The following is a 16,539-nucleotide window of genomic DNA, read 5'->3' as shown; positions in this document are numbered from 1 at the left end:
CACTGAATAGAACTCTGGGCTGACATTTTCTTTTTTTCCAACCCCACTGGAAGGCACTGGGAAATTAAAGACAAATTCAAGCCTTTGCCCATTTGGGAACACTTGACAGCAATTCAGCAGTAACTTTAGCTTGGAGATTACATGAATCTAGATTTTATTTATATATATTTTTTTACCTTTATTTAACTAGGAAAGTCAGTTAAGAACAAATTCTTATTTACAATGATGTCCAAACCCGGACGATGCTGGGCCAAATGTGCACCACCCTATGTGACTCCCAATCACGGCCGGATATGATACAGCCTGGATTTGAACTAGGGACTGTAGTGACGCCTCTTGCACTGAGATGCAGTGCCTTAGACTACTGCGCCACTATGGAGCCTCATTGATATACATCGGTTTTATATGGAGTCTCTGGACACTGTTCTATCACACCTTTTGACCCCCTTTTCAATTCACCATAAAAAATATTCCTTCTTGGAGCAGAACCTAAATAGTTGGCTCTATAAAATACCAAGGACGAGCCACACGCTCACTAAAATTCTGATTCAATATCTTGTAGACATTAAACAGATCAGACAGGCATCAGAGTACATTAAATCTGTTTTAATGTGATCACTCAGACCTTCTGTAAATAAAAAATACAACCTTACAATGTTGAGGGAAGTGACGGAGTGCAAAAATTCCCACCTACTAACCTGTTGACAGTATAAGGACAGAGACAAATACATTTTCTTACATAATCTTTCAACCTGTTTAGGAAAACAACAAACAGTCTTAGATGTGGAAATGGTTCGGTAATGCAAATCATCGAAAGATCCTCAGGAGACTACCAGCATTTGGAGCACAAAACCTGTCAAAAGAAATATCCATTATGTAATTCGAAGCAGCGGAAGGTCTTGGGGATGGGAATAGAAAGTAAAACAATGTCAGACAGGTTCCTCCAAGTGTGGTGCTTGTAGTATAGACAATGAAAACGATTAAATAGGAAAGAGAAGTGGAAGAAAGGGGTATGTAATTGATTCATATCGTTTCATAGAGCCTACCTACACCTACAAATTATCTACATTATCTTCACTTTGATATTGTCTTGCCTGTCATAAACCTGAATTCATGTCACCCATCAGAAAGTCTCACAAGTGCAGATCCACATGCCTCTTTGGGTCCTAAAGAGATCTCACTTTGAGGCAAAGCCATGAGAGCTCAACTGGGGTAAATAGGAATTTACAATTGAAACATATAAAAACATAATACAAAAATACAGCAGATATGATTTTACAGTGAAATAATAAATAACATTACCTAGTGATTGTAAGTCAATGTCAATAATGTTTTACAAAACCAACCAAGGGTCGAGGCAGGGCAGTGATAACTCTGAAAAAGGCTTTTAGCTGTATAGCAGATTTTCTAAGGAGAGAGAGAGAGAGGGAGGGAAGCTGTGGGCGGGGGGTTCAGGGTCATGTTCATTAGACACCAAACTGAAGAAAACAGAGATCTGAACTATCTGAACTTTTCCAATAAGAAAAACACGTTTGTTTTCTGTTGCAAAACGCTTTGCTACGATGTGCCCTAATGAACACGACCCAGCTGTATCAATTTCAGAGGCAGTCACAGTACCTCTGATTGGGTGAGAGCCTTCTATTACAGAATCTGGCCTGGTTCATCAGATACTTCCTGTTAATATACTATATTGTTTCTTGTGGAATGGGGGTTGCCCACTGAGAATTGGTGCCAGAGCCACAAAGTCAAAACATTCCATAATATTCAGACATTTTGTTATCAAAAGAGGGTGGTGATGATAAGTTAAATGTAGACACACACACACAGTATTTGCGTGTCCCCTCAGACATGAGTCAGACTTCACGATAAGTGGCGTTGATGTTCTGAAAATTGTATATATATATATATATTTAAAAGTATGTGGACACCCCTTCAAATTTGTGGATTTGGCTATTTCAGCCACACTAGTTGCTGACAAGTTTATAAAATCAAGCACACAGCCATGCAATCTCCATAGACAAACATTGACAGAAGAATGGCCTTACTGAAGAGATCAGTGACTTTCAATGAGGCACCGTCATAGTGATGCCACCTTTCCAACAAGTCAGTTAATTACATTTCTGCCCTGCTAGAGCTGCCCCAGGCAACTGTAAGTGCTGTTATTGTGAAGTGGAAACGTCTAGGAGCAACAACTGCTCACCCCCGAAGTGGTAGGCCACACAAGCTCACAGAATGGTACCGCCAGAGTGCTGAATCGTGTAGCGCGTAAAGATCGTCTGTCCTCGGTTGCAACACTCACTACTGAGATCCAAACTGCCTCTGGAAGCAACGTCAGAACAAGAACTGTTTGTCGGGAGCTTCATGAAATGGGTTTCCATGGCTGAGCAGTCACACACAAGCCTAAGATCACCATGCACAATGCCAAGCGTCGGCTGGAGTAGTGTAAAGATCGCCACCTTTCGACTCTGGAGCAGTGGAAATGCGTTCTCTGGAGTGATGAATCACGCTTCACCATCTGGCAGTCCGACGGACAAATCTGGGTTTGGTGGATGCCAGGAAAACGCTACCTGCCCAATGCATAATGCAAACTGCAAAGTTAGGTGGAGGAGGAATAATGATCTGGGACTGTTTTTCATGGTTCGGGCTAGGCCCCTTAGTTCCAGTGAAGGTAAATCTTAACGCTACAGCATACAATGATATTCAAAACGATTCTGTGCTTCCAACTTTGTGTCAACAGTTTGGGGAAGGCCTTTTTCTGTTTCAGCATGACAATGCCCCTATGCACAAAGCAAGGTCCATACATAAATGGTTTGTCGAGATCTGTGTGGAAGAACTTGACTGGCCTGCACAGAACCCTGACCTCAACCCCATTGAACACCTTTGAGATTAATTGAAATGCCGACTGCGAGCCAGGCCTAATCTCCCAACATCAGTGCCTTGACCTCACTAATGCTCTTTGGGCAAGTCCCCGCAGCAATGTTCCAACAAATAGTGGAAAGCCTTCCCAGAAGAGTGGAGGTTGTTATTGCAGCAAAGGGGGGAACAACTCCATATTAATGCCCATGATTTTGGAATGAGATGTTCGATGAGCAGGTGTTCACATACTTTTGGTCATTTGGTGTAACAATAAACAACTGGTACCTGAGGCTCAGGCATGAACACAATAAAATGGTTAAAATCATGATTGAACTTGATTCATTGAATGAAATCATAATTATAAGCGACGAGGACAAAAGTAATACTTCAACCAATTCTGCTGATTTTACAGTGATAAGTGGCCTTAAATGAACTTTCTACGCCTCCTCTTTTAAAGTGCAAAAAGTTGAGTGTTGTGATGCTCATAAATATTCATATCATTACATAAATAACATGAAACTCTGCTTCTCTCCCTCTCTCTGGTTCTCAGGTCTACCAGAAGTCTCGGCGGTGGTAGGCGTCTGGGTCACAGTACTTGGTCACCACCATCCTGTTGGCAAACTTCCTGCCTGTCAGGGCCTGCATGGCCTTCTGGGAGTCAAACAGGGTCATGAACTCCACAAAGATCTGAGGGAGGGAGAGAGAGAGAGGGAAAGAAAGAAAGGATAGGAAAGTGGGTGTATGGCCATTCTGTATGGAACCAGACAACCATGTTAAATCTAATTCTACAGCAATCAACTATGATACATGTTTACACATACACACACAAAGGGATTATTGCATTGGAAACTATTACCACAAGCCTAGGCAAGAGTGATAAGTTATGAATTGCTATGCTTGTTTGATGGGAGGCGAAAGACAAATTTCCCCAAGGAGATTCAATAATTTCACCTGAACTGAACAAATTCACTTTTAAACAACACAAACTCTCCTCAAAACACTGCAACAAACACCCCATGCCCTATCCCATCCTAATACCCAGGTACCCCTATTCCCCTCTCCCCCTCACCTTCCCAGTGCCTGGGACCTCCAGGCCATCCAAAGGCCGGGGGATCTCGATGCTCTTCACCTGGCCGTACTTGCTGCACTCACCGCGGACGTCCTCCACGATCTCCTCGTACTCCTCGTCATCCAGCAGCTCCTCCACAGCCACCATGTTCATCAGGCAGAGCACCTCAGTGGGCAGGCCACCCAGCAAGGCCATGGAGGTGGGCATCAGGCCTGGCACTTGGAGGATCACCGGGGTCTGGTTCATACCTATCTGGTGAGGTGACGGGAGGGGTGGGGAGAGGTGTTGGTTATTGGGAAGGTTGAAAGAACATGAGTTACTTTTAGAAAACGTTTTAGAATATTTATGGTATAAAAACACAGAAGGAAATGAAAGAAAAATAAATAAATAATGAAACAGTTATTATTCAATTGCCAACTTGTTTTTGTAATAATACTGTCTACTTTGTAGTGGTGCATACGCTTAGTTAATTCCTTAATCAGCTCTGGATTGTCCTGATTAAGTTATGAAACAGCTTGATGTTTTAGGTCAGCGGAGGTGGATCGAAGAAGGCTTGTGTCCAGTAAGGCACAAAACGGGAGAGAACATTTGAAACAGAGGGGATAGTTAGGTCCTAACTTACCCCAAAATATCACACATTTTTCCCCCATCTCTGTCTTATATTGAACACCATCCATTTGTAAAGTGTGCCTCTCTCTGTAGTCTATCATCTCTGGTACTCACCAGAGCTGCGTTCTTGGCCCCAACACTGGCTCTCTGGACCAGGAGCTTCTTGTCCCCCAGCTGCATCCCATTCAACCCTGCAATGGCCTGAGTCAGCAAACAGAATTAGAACAGTGATCAAATGTTTTTTATTTTTTATTATTTGTAATAAAGGTACACAAAACAGGTACACATGGACAGAAGAACAAGTGACAAGACCGAACAAGACAAACAGTTCCCATCCCATCCCACCCCCCACCCACAGGACTTCCCAAACCCAAAGTTAGATAGCAGTCTTTTTACAGAGCCATAACGTTGATGAAAGAGCAAATGTGTTTCTTTCACTCGCCCCATGCATGCCTACAGTCCTACAGATATTTCCATGTCAATAATAGCCATGAATGACAGCAGCCACTGTTGTCTGTTTAAATAATGAGGAGGCTGCCAACGTGAGGCTCATTTTTTGGGCTGCTGTTGATCCAGCCAGCCAAATACATTGCTATTTGACAGATAGGTCTAGTGTCATCATTTAACAATAAAATAGTGAACATGGTACATTTCTACTCATTATGTCAGAAAGACAGGATGAAACACAACTCCAGAAATGTTAAATCACTGGGCACTCCCAAACCATATGAAACAATTTGCCAGGAGCCCCCGGAGGGCACATTGAGCAATTTGGGGGTTGTCTAGCATTCATCTTAAATAGTTTGCATGGTGTACAGTAAGTTCTATGGGCAAAATCGCAATGTAGAATTTGGTGGTTGGGGTCTCTTGATGAAATCGATATGTTGGACCAAACTCTAGTCCAATTAGTCACAGTACTACATACGGAAAGGTCTTTCTTCCATGATGCTAGGGAAGGGATTGGTTTGTGAGTCATTTTAAGTAGCAGAGAATGTCATTTAGAGACCAGTCCCTGTGTACTAATATGAATCAATCATTTGTGAATAGGGTGGACAGACCATTCTTGCCTCCAAAAGGAACATATGCACACAAAACAGAACGGAGTTGTAAGTAAACGAAAAAGAATGTACCAGGTAAGTTAAATTGCTTCTGGAGGTCTTGAAATGCTGGCTATAAATCTGGGAATGTACGATATGACAGGGAGTACCCCTCCAGGTTTCCTTTATCTGGGGGGGACTGGAACTGTCAGCTGGGTAGTGATAAACTGTGGTCAGAATTCTAGAGAAGAAGATAGCTCTCCTAATGTTAGTGTGTGTGTGTGCGTAGGTTAGAAGAATGTTATAAAAGGAATATCTTTGTATGGGAATGGGAGAGCTCTCGTGAATACATTTTGATTTGACTAATTGTGAGCTAGGAATTCTGTCTGTTTCATTTAAACCGGAACTTTACACACTCTGGGTTGCAGACCGATTAGAATAATAAAAAATGATAGACATTCATAATAAAATTCTATATCAGATTTGCTTTCACTTGGCCAGGTATAGCAGATCAGGGCAGATGAAAGAAGAAACACAGGGTAGTCACTTTGGACTATTGACATGCAGCCCAAGAGTCTATGACCTTATGTTAACCTCAAGTCTATAACAAGATTGCACACAGCAATACAGGTACAATATCTGACACTGACTTGGTCATTCAAACTGACGTCCACATATTCACAGAAGGCGTAGCCCTTGGAGAGGCCCGTGGTGCTGTCTTTGACCAGGTTGAAGGCCTTCAGAGGGCCAAAGGAGACCAATAGCTCTTTTACCTAGGTGACGAAGGCAGGGTGTGAAGACAGGAAAACAGATTGCTCTATCAAGTAACATTGTTGGAACTGAATCAAATCCTTCTCGACCTTAAATAAAACAGTAGCATAACATTTATTGATCATGCCAGAGACTTAGAAAGAAGATCTTCAACGAGCTAGAAAGGTCTGACCTGATCATCATTGAGATAATTTGGCAAGCCACCGATGAAGAGTTTGTGGGCTGAGTCTGGCACCACGGTCGAAACCACTCCTAATCCAAGCAACGGTGAGAAATAGGGTTAAGTACATTTGAATTGAAATCAGAGGATTCGACAGGGTCAACAAGCCGTGGATGTCCTATGGAAAGACCCACCTGGTACATAGACACTGGGGCTCTCACTCATGCCGGGAAGGGGCTGGTAGTCGTGAGGCCGCCTGATCTTCAGGCTCTGACCCTGGAAGATGATGCCGTCAAAGGCCATGGCCTGGGTCGTCTCGTCCATCGAGCGGAACTGGAAGAGGAACAGGTAGAGAGAAGGTCAACATTATGACGTGCTATTGCAGAAGAATGCAGAAGTCAACAAAACTTCAGCACTCAGGAAAGAAACTGTTACAGGGCAATGCAAGTTAGCTAATAACTGCCGTCCATGATCTATTTCATGCTATTTTGTTTTTATATTAAATACATTTTAGTTGAGCACACCTCGAGGAAGGCAAAGTTCTTGTCCTGGCTTATCTGCACAGCTAGAACAGGGTTGCCAGGGGCCTGGGTAAGACTGCCGAGGAGCATCTGGGCATTGAAGAAATCCATCACAGCCTCCTATTGACACAACATGGACGATCACACCAAAGTGTATCGTGTTACTATACATTTTGCAGTGGGGAAGGCAGATGTAGAAGGCTCTCGACCAGGCTGATGCTATGATACAGTAGCGATGATGAAATGCAGAGTTTTACTACCCATATCTCATAGGGTTGTGGCGTTAGTCTTTAACTGTATTTTAGGCCTTATGTACAACACAGTAGTGTGGAATGGGTAGCAGTTCTCTATTACCTACCTCTGTGATTCCGAAAGGTATGTTGCCAACGTAGAGCCTCCTGGCCTGCCTGGTCATTTGGCTGCCCACCACAGGTACAGAAGTGTGGGTGGACAGTAGGGTTGTGGGCAGTAGGGTTGTGGCTGGGATCTGGCCAGCAGCTGAGAAAGGAACATGGACTCAAGTTAGATATGACTCCCAACGGAGAAAAAATACGGAACACCTGCTCTTTCCATGACGTAGACTGATCAGGTGACTCCAGGGTGAAAGCTATAAGGTATGAGGAGACAGGTTAAAGAAGGATGTTTAAGCCTTGAGACATGGATTGTGTATGTGTGCCATTTAGAGGGTGAATGGCCAAGACAAAATATTTAAGTGCCTTTGAACGGGGTATGGTAGTAGGTGCCAGGCGCACTGGTTTGTGTCAAGAACTGCAACGCTGGTGGGTTTTCATGCTCAACAGTTTCCCATGTGTATCAATAATGGTCCACCATCCAAAGGACATCCAGCCAACTTGACACAACTGTGGGCAAGGGCACAACTTTGGTTTTAGAAGTGGGGGGTGATATAACTTGCCGGGGGTTCTGAGGGTCCTCCTATTTTTGGGGGCATCTAAAGCTAATTTCCTGAATTTCTACACAATCTAAAATGACCCATGACCCTTCTAGCCATCTCTATTTAGAACATCAAAAAGTAAGAAAAAATGCCCACAAAATCAACAGTTTCCCATGTGTATCAATAATGGTCCACCATCCAAAGGACATCCAGCCAACTTGACACAACTGTGGGCACGGGCACAACTTGTGACAAAACTGCACATTTTAGAGTGTATTTTTATTGGCCCCAGTACAAGGTTCACCTGTGTAATGATCATGCTGTTTAATCAGCTTCTTGATATGCCACACCTTTCAGGTGGATTATCTTGGAAAAGTTGAAATTCTCACTAACAGGGATGTAAACAAACTTGTGCACAACATTTTAGAGAAATACGCTTTTGGTGCGTATGGAACATTTCTGGGATCTTTTATTTCATGGGACCAACACTTTACATGTTGCATTTATATTTTTGTTCAATATAGATCAATGATAATTCAATAATCAATATTGTGTTGCATCTTTAACCAATAGCCTAACAAATTCTTACAAATAAAGTACAAAATACTTTTTATTAAGATATCCTCTATATCAAATTTCAGCCGGACCACCCAGCCAGCCCGAGTCGCCTGCACCCCCAACCCTCACCAGTCTAATCAATAACTCAACTCTCTCCCCAACACAACTTCCTTCCCATATTTTATGTCTCAATGGAAAGGTTTGGAAATCAAACATTTAATAAAAACACACATACACCTTGCACACAATAAAGCTGGGTTACCCCGTCCTGCCCCTAGGGGTCCATGGCCCTGCAGCGCCTCAACCCAACCCAACACAACACACCCCACCCAGCTTTAGGATCTTAGTGAAACATCCATTACTGGTTTCAGGTGTGTTAGGCCAAGGCCAGAGTGACAACCAACAGTACGGCAGACCCCCAGGGCCAGGACTGAGCAGCCCAGAAGCTAGGGATTGACGAAATAGGTTTTCAATAGACTCCTTTTGTTGTACAGTATTCCATAGGGAATCCAGACCTTATGAAAGTTGCACAGTATACCCTTAATCTTGACATAAATCAAATCTAGTGATGCATCACGTCCAATGTGACATTATCGGCTTAGCCTCTATAAATGCTAGGTTACAGTTTCACCTGATAACAGTCTCCAGTATCAACATTTATAAGCAAACAAATACAGAGAGAATCAGTAGACATGCTGGGATAAAAGAACATACTCTTTGACAGAATTCAGCCAGCCTTCACAAGAGCATGACAAATGCAAATATGTCCCCTTTTGTGTTTTAAACATCCAGCAGAGGAAGTACATTTATGAGTGCATGATATTGCATTTAACTGGCTAATAATATGTTATATGGATGATAATAAACTGCAATAATTTATGTCTGAGATTATATGAACATGACTGGGCATTATAACACATCTGTATCCATTTATCATCATCAATAATGTCTCCCAGGTCTTCCTCGCATTTTTGTTTGACCTGTTTTGCGTCATCGGGACAAAACCTTGATACCGTTTGGAAATGTTTGTCAGACTGACTTAAAATAGTTTCAATCTTTGAAGCTTCTTACTTGTCCAGTGTTTGCTAAACAGAGAGAATAAAGTGTTCCATCTGCCAAAGTTCTCCTCAGCACTGTCACAGACTGGTCTTCCCTGGCTGCCTGACTCTGCTGAGACCCAGGTCCCCATCTGATACTGCTCAGATGAAGCATGACAAAGAATTACCTTGGTGTACATTTATACATTATATTATCCAAGAATAGAATCAACGGTTCAATAATTGAAATTACCAGTATTCCTAGATCCCAGACTGTAGCCTACCCATCAACTCAAGATGGAACTTTGTATCCATTCACTGATTGCAAAATTCACCTAAGCTCCGTAGACTGGTCTTCCCTGGCTGCCTGACCCTGCTGGGATATGATGAGCATTGTGTTGTGTACTGACTGTACACCATGGCAGTGTAGCCCGTAGAGCTGTTTATAATGTGTCACTGTGAAAAGTAGGGAATTAACTATCGAAACTAACAGTTGAATAACGTTACATTGCTTTACTGACTCATAAAAACCCACATTACGCTGAAGAAATATATCGGCCTTCAATCGTTTGGCCGCTGGTTTAATCATTTGATTCGGGTCTAGTGTGATTGAGGCAAAAATAATAGCAAAGGTCAGTGAGCTAGCTAGCTAACGTTACCCAACTTTTGGCTAGCTCTAGCTAATGATACAATGGTTCAAATTTACTTCTGTTAAAACGGGACAAAACAAAGGCTACAAAACATTTCCATACACACAAAAGCTGTTAGATACTGCTATCTGACAGATGGCTAAAGGCTAGCTAGAGCTGAACTGGCTATGGTAGGTACACTAAATGACCAAAAGTATGTGGACACCTACTCATCGAATATCTCATTCCAAAATCATGGGCATTAATATGGAGTTGGTCTGCCATTTGCTGCTATAACAGCCGCCACCCTTCTGGGTAGGCTTTCCACTAGATGTTGGAACATTGCTGCGGGGCTTGCTTCCATTCAGCCACAAGAGCATTATTGAGGTCAATCACTGATGTTGGGCGATTAGGCCTGGCTCGCAGTCCAATTCATCCCAAAGGTGTTCAATGGGGTTGAGGTCAGGGCTCTGCCACAAAGTTGAATGCCACAAAGTTGGAAGCACCGAATCCACTAGAATGTCATTGTATATTGTAGCCTTAAGATTTCCCCTCACTGGAACTAAGAGACCAAGCTCAAACTATGAAAAACAGCCCCAAATCATTACTTCTCCACCACCAAACTTTACAGTTCTGCTCTAGAGTCCAATGATGGCAAGCTTTACACCACACCAGCCGACGCTTGGCATTGCGCATGGTGATCTTAGCGGCTCCTCAGCCATTTCGTGAAGGAACAGTTCTTGTTCTGACATTGCTTCCAGAGGCAGTTTGGAATTCGGTAGTGAGTGATGCAACCCAGGACAGACGATTTTTATGCGCTTCATAAAAAAGAAAAATACAGTATATACCTTATTTACATAAGTATTCAGACCCTTTGCTATGAGTCTCGAATTTGAGCTCAGGTGCATCCTGTTTCCATTGATCATCCTTGAGATGTTTCTACAACTTAATTGGAGTCCACCTGTGGTAAATTCTATTGATTGGACATGATTTGGAAAGGCACACAACTGTCTATATAAGGTCCCACAGTTACGGGCCTCCCGGGTGGCGCAGTGGTCTAGGGCACTGCATCGCAGTGCTAACTGCGCCACCAGAGTCTCTGGGTTCGCGCCCAGGCTCTGTCGCAGCCGGCCGCGACCGGGAGGTCCGTGGGGCGACGCACAATTGGCATAGCGTCGTCCGGGGTAGGGAGGGTTTGGCCGGTAGGGATATCCTTGTCTCATCGCGCTCCAGCGACTCCTGTGGCGGGCCGGGCGCAGTGCACGCCAACCAAGGGGGCCAGGTACACGGTGTTTCCTCCGACACATTGGTGTGGCTGGCTTCCGGGTTGGAGGCGCGCTGTGTTAAGAAGCAGTACGGCTGGTTGGGTTGTGCTTCGGAGGACGCATGGCTTTCGAACTTCGTCTCTCCCGAGCCCGTACGGGAGTTGTAGCGAAGAGACAAGGTAGTAATTACTAGCGATTGGCTACCACGAAAATTGGGGAGAAAATGGGATAAAAATATTAATAAAAAAAAAAAATAAAAAAAAAAGGTCCCACAGTTGACAGTGCATATCAGAGCAAAAACCAAGCCATGAGGTCGAAGGAAGTGTCCATAGAACTCCGAGACAGGATTGTGTCGAGGCACAGATCTGGGGAAGGCTACCAAAGCATTTCTAGGCACAGATCTGGGGAAGGCTACCAAAGCATTTCTGCAGCATTGAAGGTCCCCAAGAACACAGTGGCCTCCATCATTCTTAAATGGAAGAAGTTTGGAACCACCAAGACTCTTCCTAGAGCTGGCCGCCCATCCAAACTGAGCAATCGGCGGAGAAGGGCCTTGGTCAGGGAGGTGACCAGGAACCCGATGGTCACTCTGACAAAGCTCCAGATCCTCTGTGGAGATGGGAGAACCTTCCAGAAGGACAACCATCTCTGCAGCACTCCACCAATTAGGCTTTTATGGTAGAGTAGCCAGATGGAACCCAGTCCTGGGTAAAAGGCACATGACAGCCTGTTTAGAATTTGCCAAAAGGTACCTAAAGGACTCTCAGACCATGAGAAACAAGAATGTCTGGTCTGATGAAACTAAGATTTAACTCTTTTACCTGAATGCCAAGCGTCACGTCTGGAGGAAACCAGGCACCACTCATCACCTGTCCAATACCATCCCTATGGTGAAGCATGGTGGAGGCAGCATCATGCTGGGGGATGTTTTTCAGTGGCAGGGACTGGGAGGCTAGTCAGGGTTGAGGAAACTATGAACGGAGCAAAGTACAGAGAGATGCTTGATGAAAACCTGCTCCATAGCACTCAAGACCTCAGATTAGGGCGAAGGTTCACCTTCCAACATGACATAGACAAACAGCTAAGCACACAGCTAAGACAACACAGGCGTGGTTTCAGGACAAGTCTCTTAATGTCCTTGAGTGGCCCAGCCAGAGCCCAGACTTGAACCCCATCGAACATCTCTGGAGAGACCTGAAAATATCTGTGCAGCGACGCTCCCCATCCAACCTGACAGAGCTTGCAAGGATCTAAGGAGAATAATGGGAGAAACTCCCCAAATACAGGGGTGCCAAGCTAGTAGCGTCATACCCAAGAAGACTCAAGGCTGTAATCGCTGACAAAGGTGCTCCAACAAAGTACTGAGTAAAGGATCTGAATACTTATGTAAATGTGATATATATTATTCTGTGTAGATAAAACATCTAACACATCATTGTGATCTCTACAGCGCTGTTGGCTGGCCGTCATTGTCAGGCCCTGACCTTAGAGAGACGTTTTATTTCTCTATTTGGTTAGGTCAGGGTGTGATTTGGGGTGGGCATTCTATGTTGTCTATTTCTTTGTTTTTGGCCGAGTATGGTTCCCAATCAGAGGCAGCTGTCTATCGTTGTCTCTGATTGGGAATCATACTTAGGCAGCCCTTTTTCCCACTTTCTGTTGTGGGATCTTGTTTTTGTTAGTTGCTGGTTTAGCGCTACTACCTCATGAAGTTGGTTGAGAGAAAGCCAAGAGTGTGCAAAGCTGTCATCAAGGCAAAGGGTGGCTACTTTGAAGAATCTCAAATATAAAATATATTTTGATGTGTTTAACCCTTTTTTGGTTACTACATGATTCCATATGTGTTATGTCATAGTTTTGATATCTTCACTATTATTATACAATGTAGAAAATAGTAAAAAATAAAGAAAAACCCTTGAATGAGTAGGTGTGTCCAAACGTTTGACTTGTACTGTATATGTATGAAGTGAGAGAGGGACTGAGTTGATTACTTTCATACAATATCACATCAACAGCCTTTGCTTTTGAGCAGACATAATACGGACTGTGATGTGACACTATTATAGTGAGAGCTGACAAGTATTGCCAAACTGACCCTGCATAGCCTTGTACTGCAGGGGGGTGATATGTTCGAAGCCTGGTGCCGGAACATCCCAGTACTTCCTCACTTTCTTCTTCTCTCTGTGCAGAGCTGGAGAGCGACTGCAGGAGAGAAACAGTAGGGGACAGGACAGGAGAGATGGACATATAGCCAGGCAATGCAGAGACTGTGTGGACAGAGGACAACGAATAGCACAAAAGTATGGGAATCAAAGGGATATTAAAAATATAAATATTTTGGATGGATAGTTAAAACACATTCCTCTCAGAACTCTATCTTCCTGGCACCTACATGGTCACATTTGTATATGAATTAGACATCAGATATCGACCAAAATATAAGCACGGATTTCAAAGCAAGCCTCTAAGACAGTAACAGATCCAAGTCGTCTCCCCTTACCTTGACCTTGTATTAAGAAGCAATTCTAACGTTAGTACACACAACAACCACCAAGTACAGTACTTAACCAACAGATGGACAGCTGACTCATAATTAGCAGTTATACTTTGAAGGTGTCATGCAAGTCACTGTCCGCTGTATTACTGTACCTCACAACAGTCTCTTGGGATTGTTTTTGAGTCTGTGTGCTGAAATGACAGTTAAAACATGGGTATTCCGTTTACTATTGCATAAAGGTGGGGAAAGAAATAGTTGAAACAAGTCAATGGTCCACAAAGCTGACAACTATTAACAATTTCAAATACTTGAACTGCGGTATCCACCTGCGCCTGTGTTGATGGTCCTTGCTGTCGTTGCGGCTTGCCCTACTCTTCCTCCTTTCCCAGCTCCTCTTCTTCCTTTCTCGGCTGCGACTGCGGGACAGTGTGCGCCGTCCGTGCCGATTCTCCTTGTCCCGCTCTAAAAGGGGGAGGGAGGAAGAATAAGCGAGTAGGGCAGAGTCACTGACAAAGACACAGGATCCCTTAGTTGCAGCAGGAGAGAAAAGGCCTTATACACACTACCGAGAAAAAAAAGAAAAAAAAACTGTCATACACTGCTACTCCTGTTATAGCTAACGTTAGAGGAGTTAAAAGGCAATTCAAAATCCACTCCATCAACATGCAGAGAAAGCACGATATGTAGGCATATCTGTAACACTATTCCCTTATTCTACATTGCATAAATGTATAGTTGTGTGTCCTGGTACAGTACTCTTTAGATACGTTATCGGATAGTCCACGTGCTGCATTTAATAGCAGCACAAGTCAAAAAGTAATGGACAGGTCGCAATTAAAAAATGTGGCTCCCAAATAAAAAAATGTCACTAGTCAATCCTGCAGATGTAGCTAGCTATTCAGGTATGGATAGCGTGTCACAGTACCCTTTTGTTATACACTGCCAGCAGAGGTGCAAGCAAGCATGCGAGTCTCTTGTCATAATATTGTTTTGGTAAACACCTTATAGGCCTTGTGCAAGCTAGTTAGCAGCAATGCAGTGACAGGGAGCTACCGGTATGATAGCTAGCTAAAATAATATATTGGAGCTACTGTAGATGGTCAAATTAACCATTACTGTAGGATGAATGTGCAGCAACACTCACCTTTCTTATTTTCAGTCAACAGCCTCTCGAATTCATCAAAATCCGACATTTTGGGCCTAGATTTAATGACTTGATCTTGTTAGTTTAGCTACCAAGGCTACAAATAAACAGCTGTTTGAATCAAGACCGGACACAAGGAATTAGGATGCCCTCTGTCGGCATGGAATAACGCTAATCTAGTGTGTGTGCTGAGCAGAGGAATTCTGGAATATTGTTCAGAGGCCAGCCAGTTAGTAATAAACACAGGCACATTTCTGATCAATTTAATATCTAGGAAGACAGATACCAACTACAAAAACCCATAACTACATTTTGCACAAATTATATTGTTTTATTGTACAGCAGATGGTTTACACTGCTTTCACTGACCTATCAAAACGTGGCAAGAAAATGAAAAGAAAAATAAACATGAAAAAATATTCAGCTATTAACAAATGGTTCAACAATGAAAACAAATGAAACATGTACAGGCGGAGTTTCTTTAAACCCACGGCTCAGAACGGTGTGCCTGCCCATTAACTTTCTCTACCATCAAAACAACAATATATGCTCAAATTATTCACATTTTCTTCTCAAACGGAGGAATGCAGTGTCTGCAATATGTCAGTGCTTCTACCATCCATGAGTCATGCAGCAACACCTCAAATCATCATTCTGATGTGCCATCTGACTGAATGAAAGATAGTATTTGATTCATGGCTATCAAAACATAATCCAATTACCATAAACAGCATGCACAAACAGTGGATGACTCAGGATGGAGCAAACACAATTTTTCTATGTAACTGCTGTAATAGGCTACATCACAAAATGTGGCTTTTAGTTAATACTGTGACAGACTACAAACCTTTCTTACACATCTCTTCTTCCTTGCAAAACAAATTAGGTTGGGAGAACAGAAATCTCTCAGTAAACAAAAAAATAACTCCTCTCAGAGACCCCAATGCAGTAATCCTGCAATTAGCCACTGTTAGAAAATTATTCAAACACAATCTCCACTTTGGACAATGAACAAGATACTTCAAGAGCTGATGTAGGGGGGAAAACCCTTCTGAAGCTAGAGCCAAATGGCTGTGACCAAAGCTTTATAGCTTTTGGTAAGTGAATCCCCATGAAGGTCAATAACTTCTCGTCTACATTCCTTTCCCTTGATGTCTGAACTTATAGGAGGAAAGGAACCCCCATTAGTTTCTAAACCTGTAGGTGATGGCCAGAAGCAGGTGGTAGGCACTGAAAAGTTATGACCTATGACACCATAATTACATTATTAATTGAGTTGATGAAGGTATCAAGAGGTGATTATGCAGAGCCCTATTCATGAGGGATGATAGTTTAATTACCTCCACCCTCCAGGTCTGTGGAATGTCTAGCCAATTAGTGACACGAGTCAATAAACTGCAGATCACGTTGCTTGTGTTCGAGTAGCCCGGAACGATCTGACATTTCATGATAAGAGAACATATTTATAAGGGGCTGCTTAACTCACTAGTATTC

At 43.1% G+C, this 16,539-nt stretch overlaps 1 protein-coding gene across 4 annotated transcripts; it reads right to left on the bottom strand.

Moving 5' to 3' along the window:
- Positions 1-585: 585 nt before the first annotated feature.
- On the bottom strand, positions 586-15,213 carry LOC129819688 (splicing factor U2AF 65 kDa subunit-like). Of its 4 annotated transcripts, none has more exons than XM_055876165.1 (12): positions 15,046-15,213; positions 14,228-14,363; positions 14,054-14,092; positions 13,500-13,606; positions 7,382-7,521; positions 7,027-7,143; positions 6,697-6,835; positions 6,515-6,594; positions 6,222-6,344; positions 4,649-4,735; positions 3,926-4,177; positions 586-3,543 (listed from the first exon to the last, which is right to left on the bottom strand). In XM_055876165.1, the coding sequence occupies exons 1-12, from the start codon at positions 15,092-15,094 to the stop codon at positions 3,409-3,411; spliced, it is 1,404 nt and encodes a 467-aa protein (XP_055732140.1). In that variant the 5' UTR covers positions 15,095-15,213; the 3' UTR covers positions 586-3,408. The 4 variants fall into 4 exon arrangements, with proteins under 4 accessions (XP_055732140.1, XP_055732141.1, XP_055732143.1 ...); XM_055876166.1 differs by having other exon boundaries at positions 6,240-6,344; XM_055876168.1 differs by lacking the exon at positions 6,222-6,344.
- Positions 15,214-16,539: the final 1,326 nt, after the last annotated feature.

Source organism: Salvelinus fontinalis, chromosome 22 (assembly GCF_029448725.1).
Source record: "Salvelinus fontinalis isolate EN_2023a chromosome 22, ASM2944872v1, whole genome shotgun sequence".
Classification (NCBI taxonomy): Eukaryota; Metazoa; Chordata; class Actinopteri; order Salmoniformes; family Salmonidae; genus Salvelinus; species Salvelinus fontinalis.
Note: the sequence above shows the minus strand (reverse complement) of the source record. Positions and strands in the feature narration are given on the sequence as shown.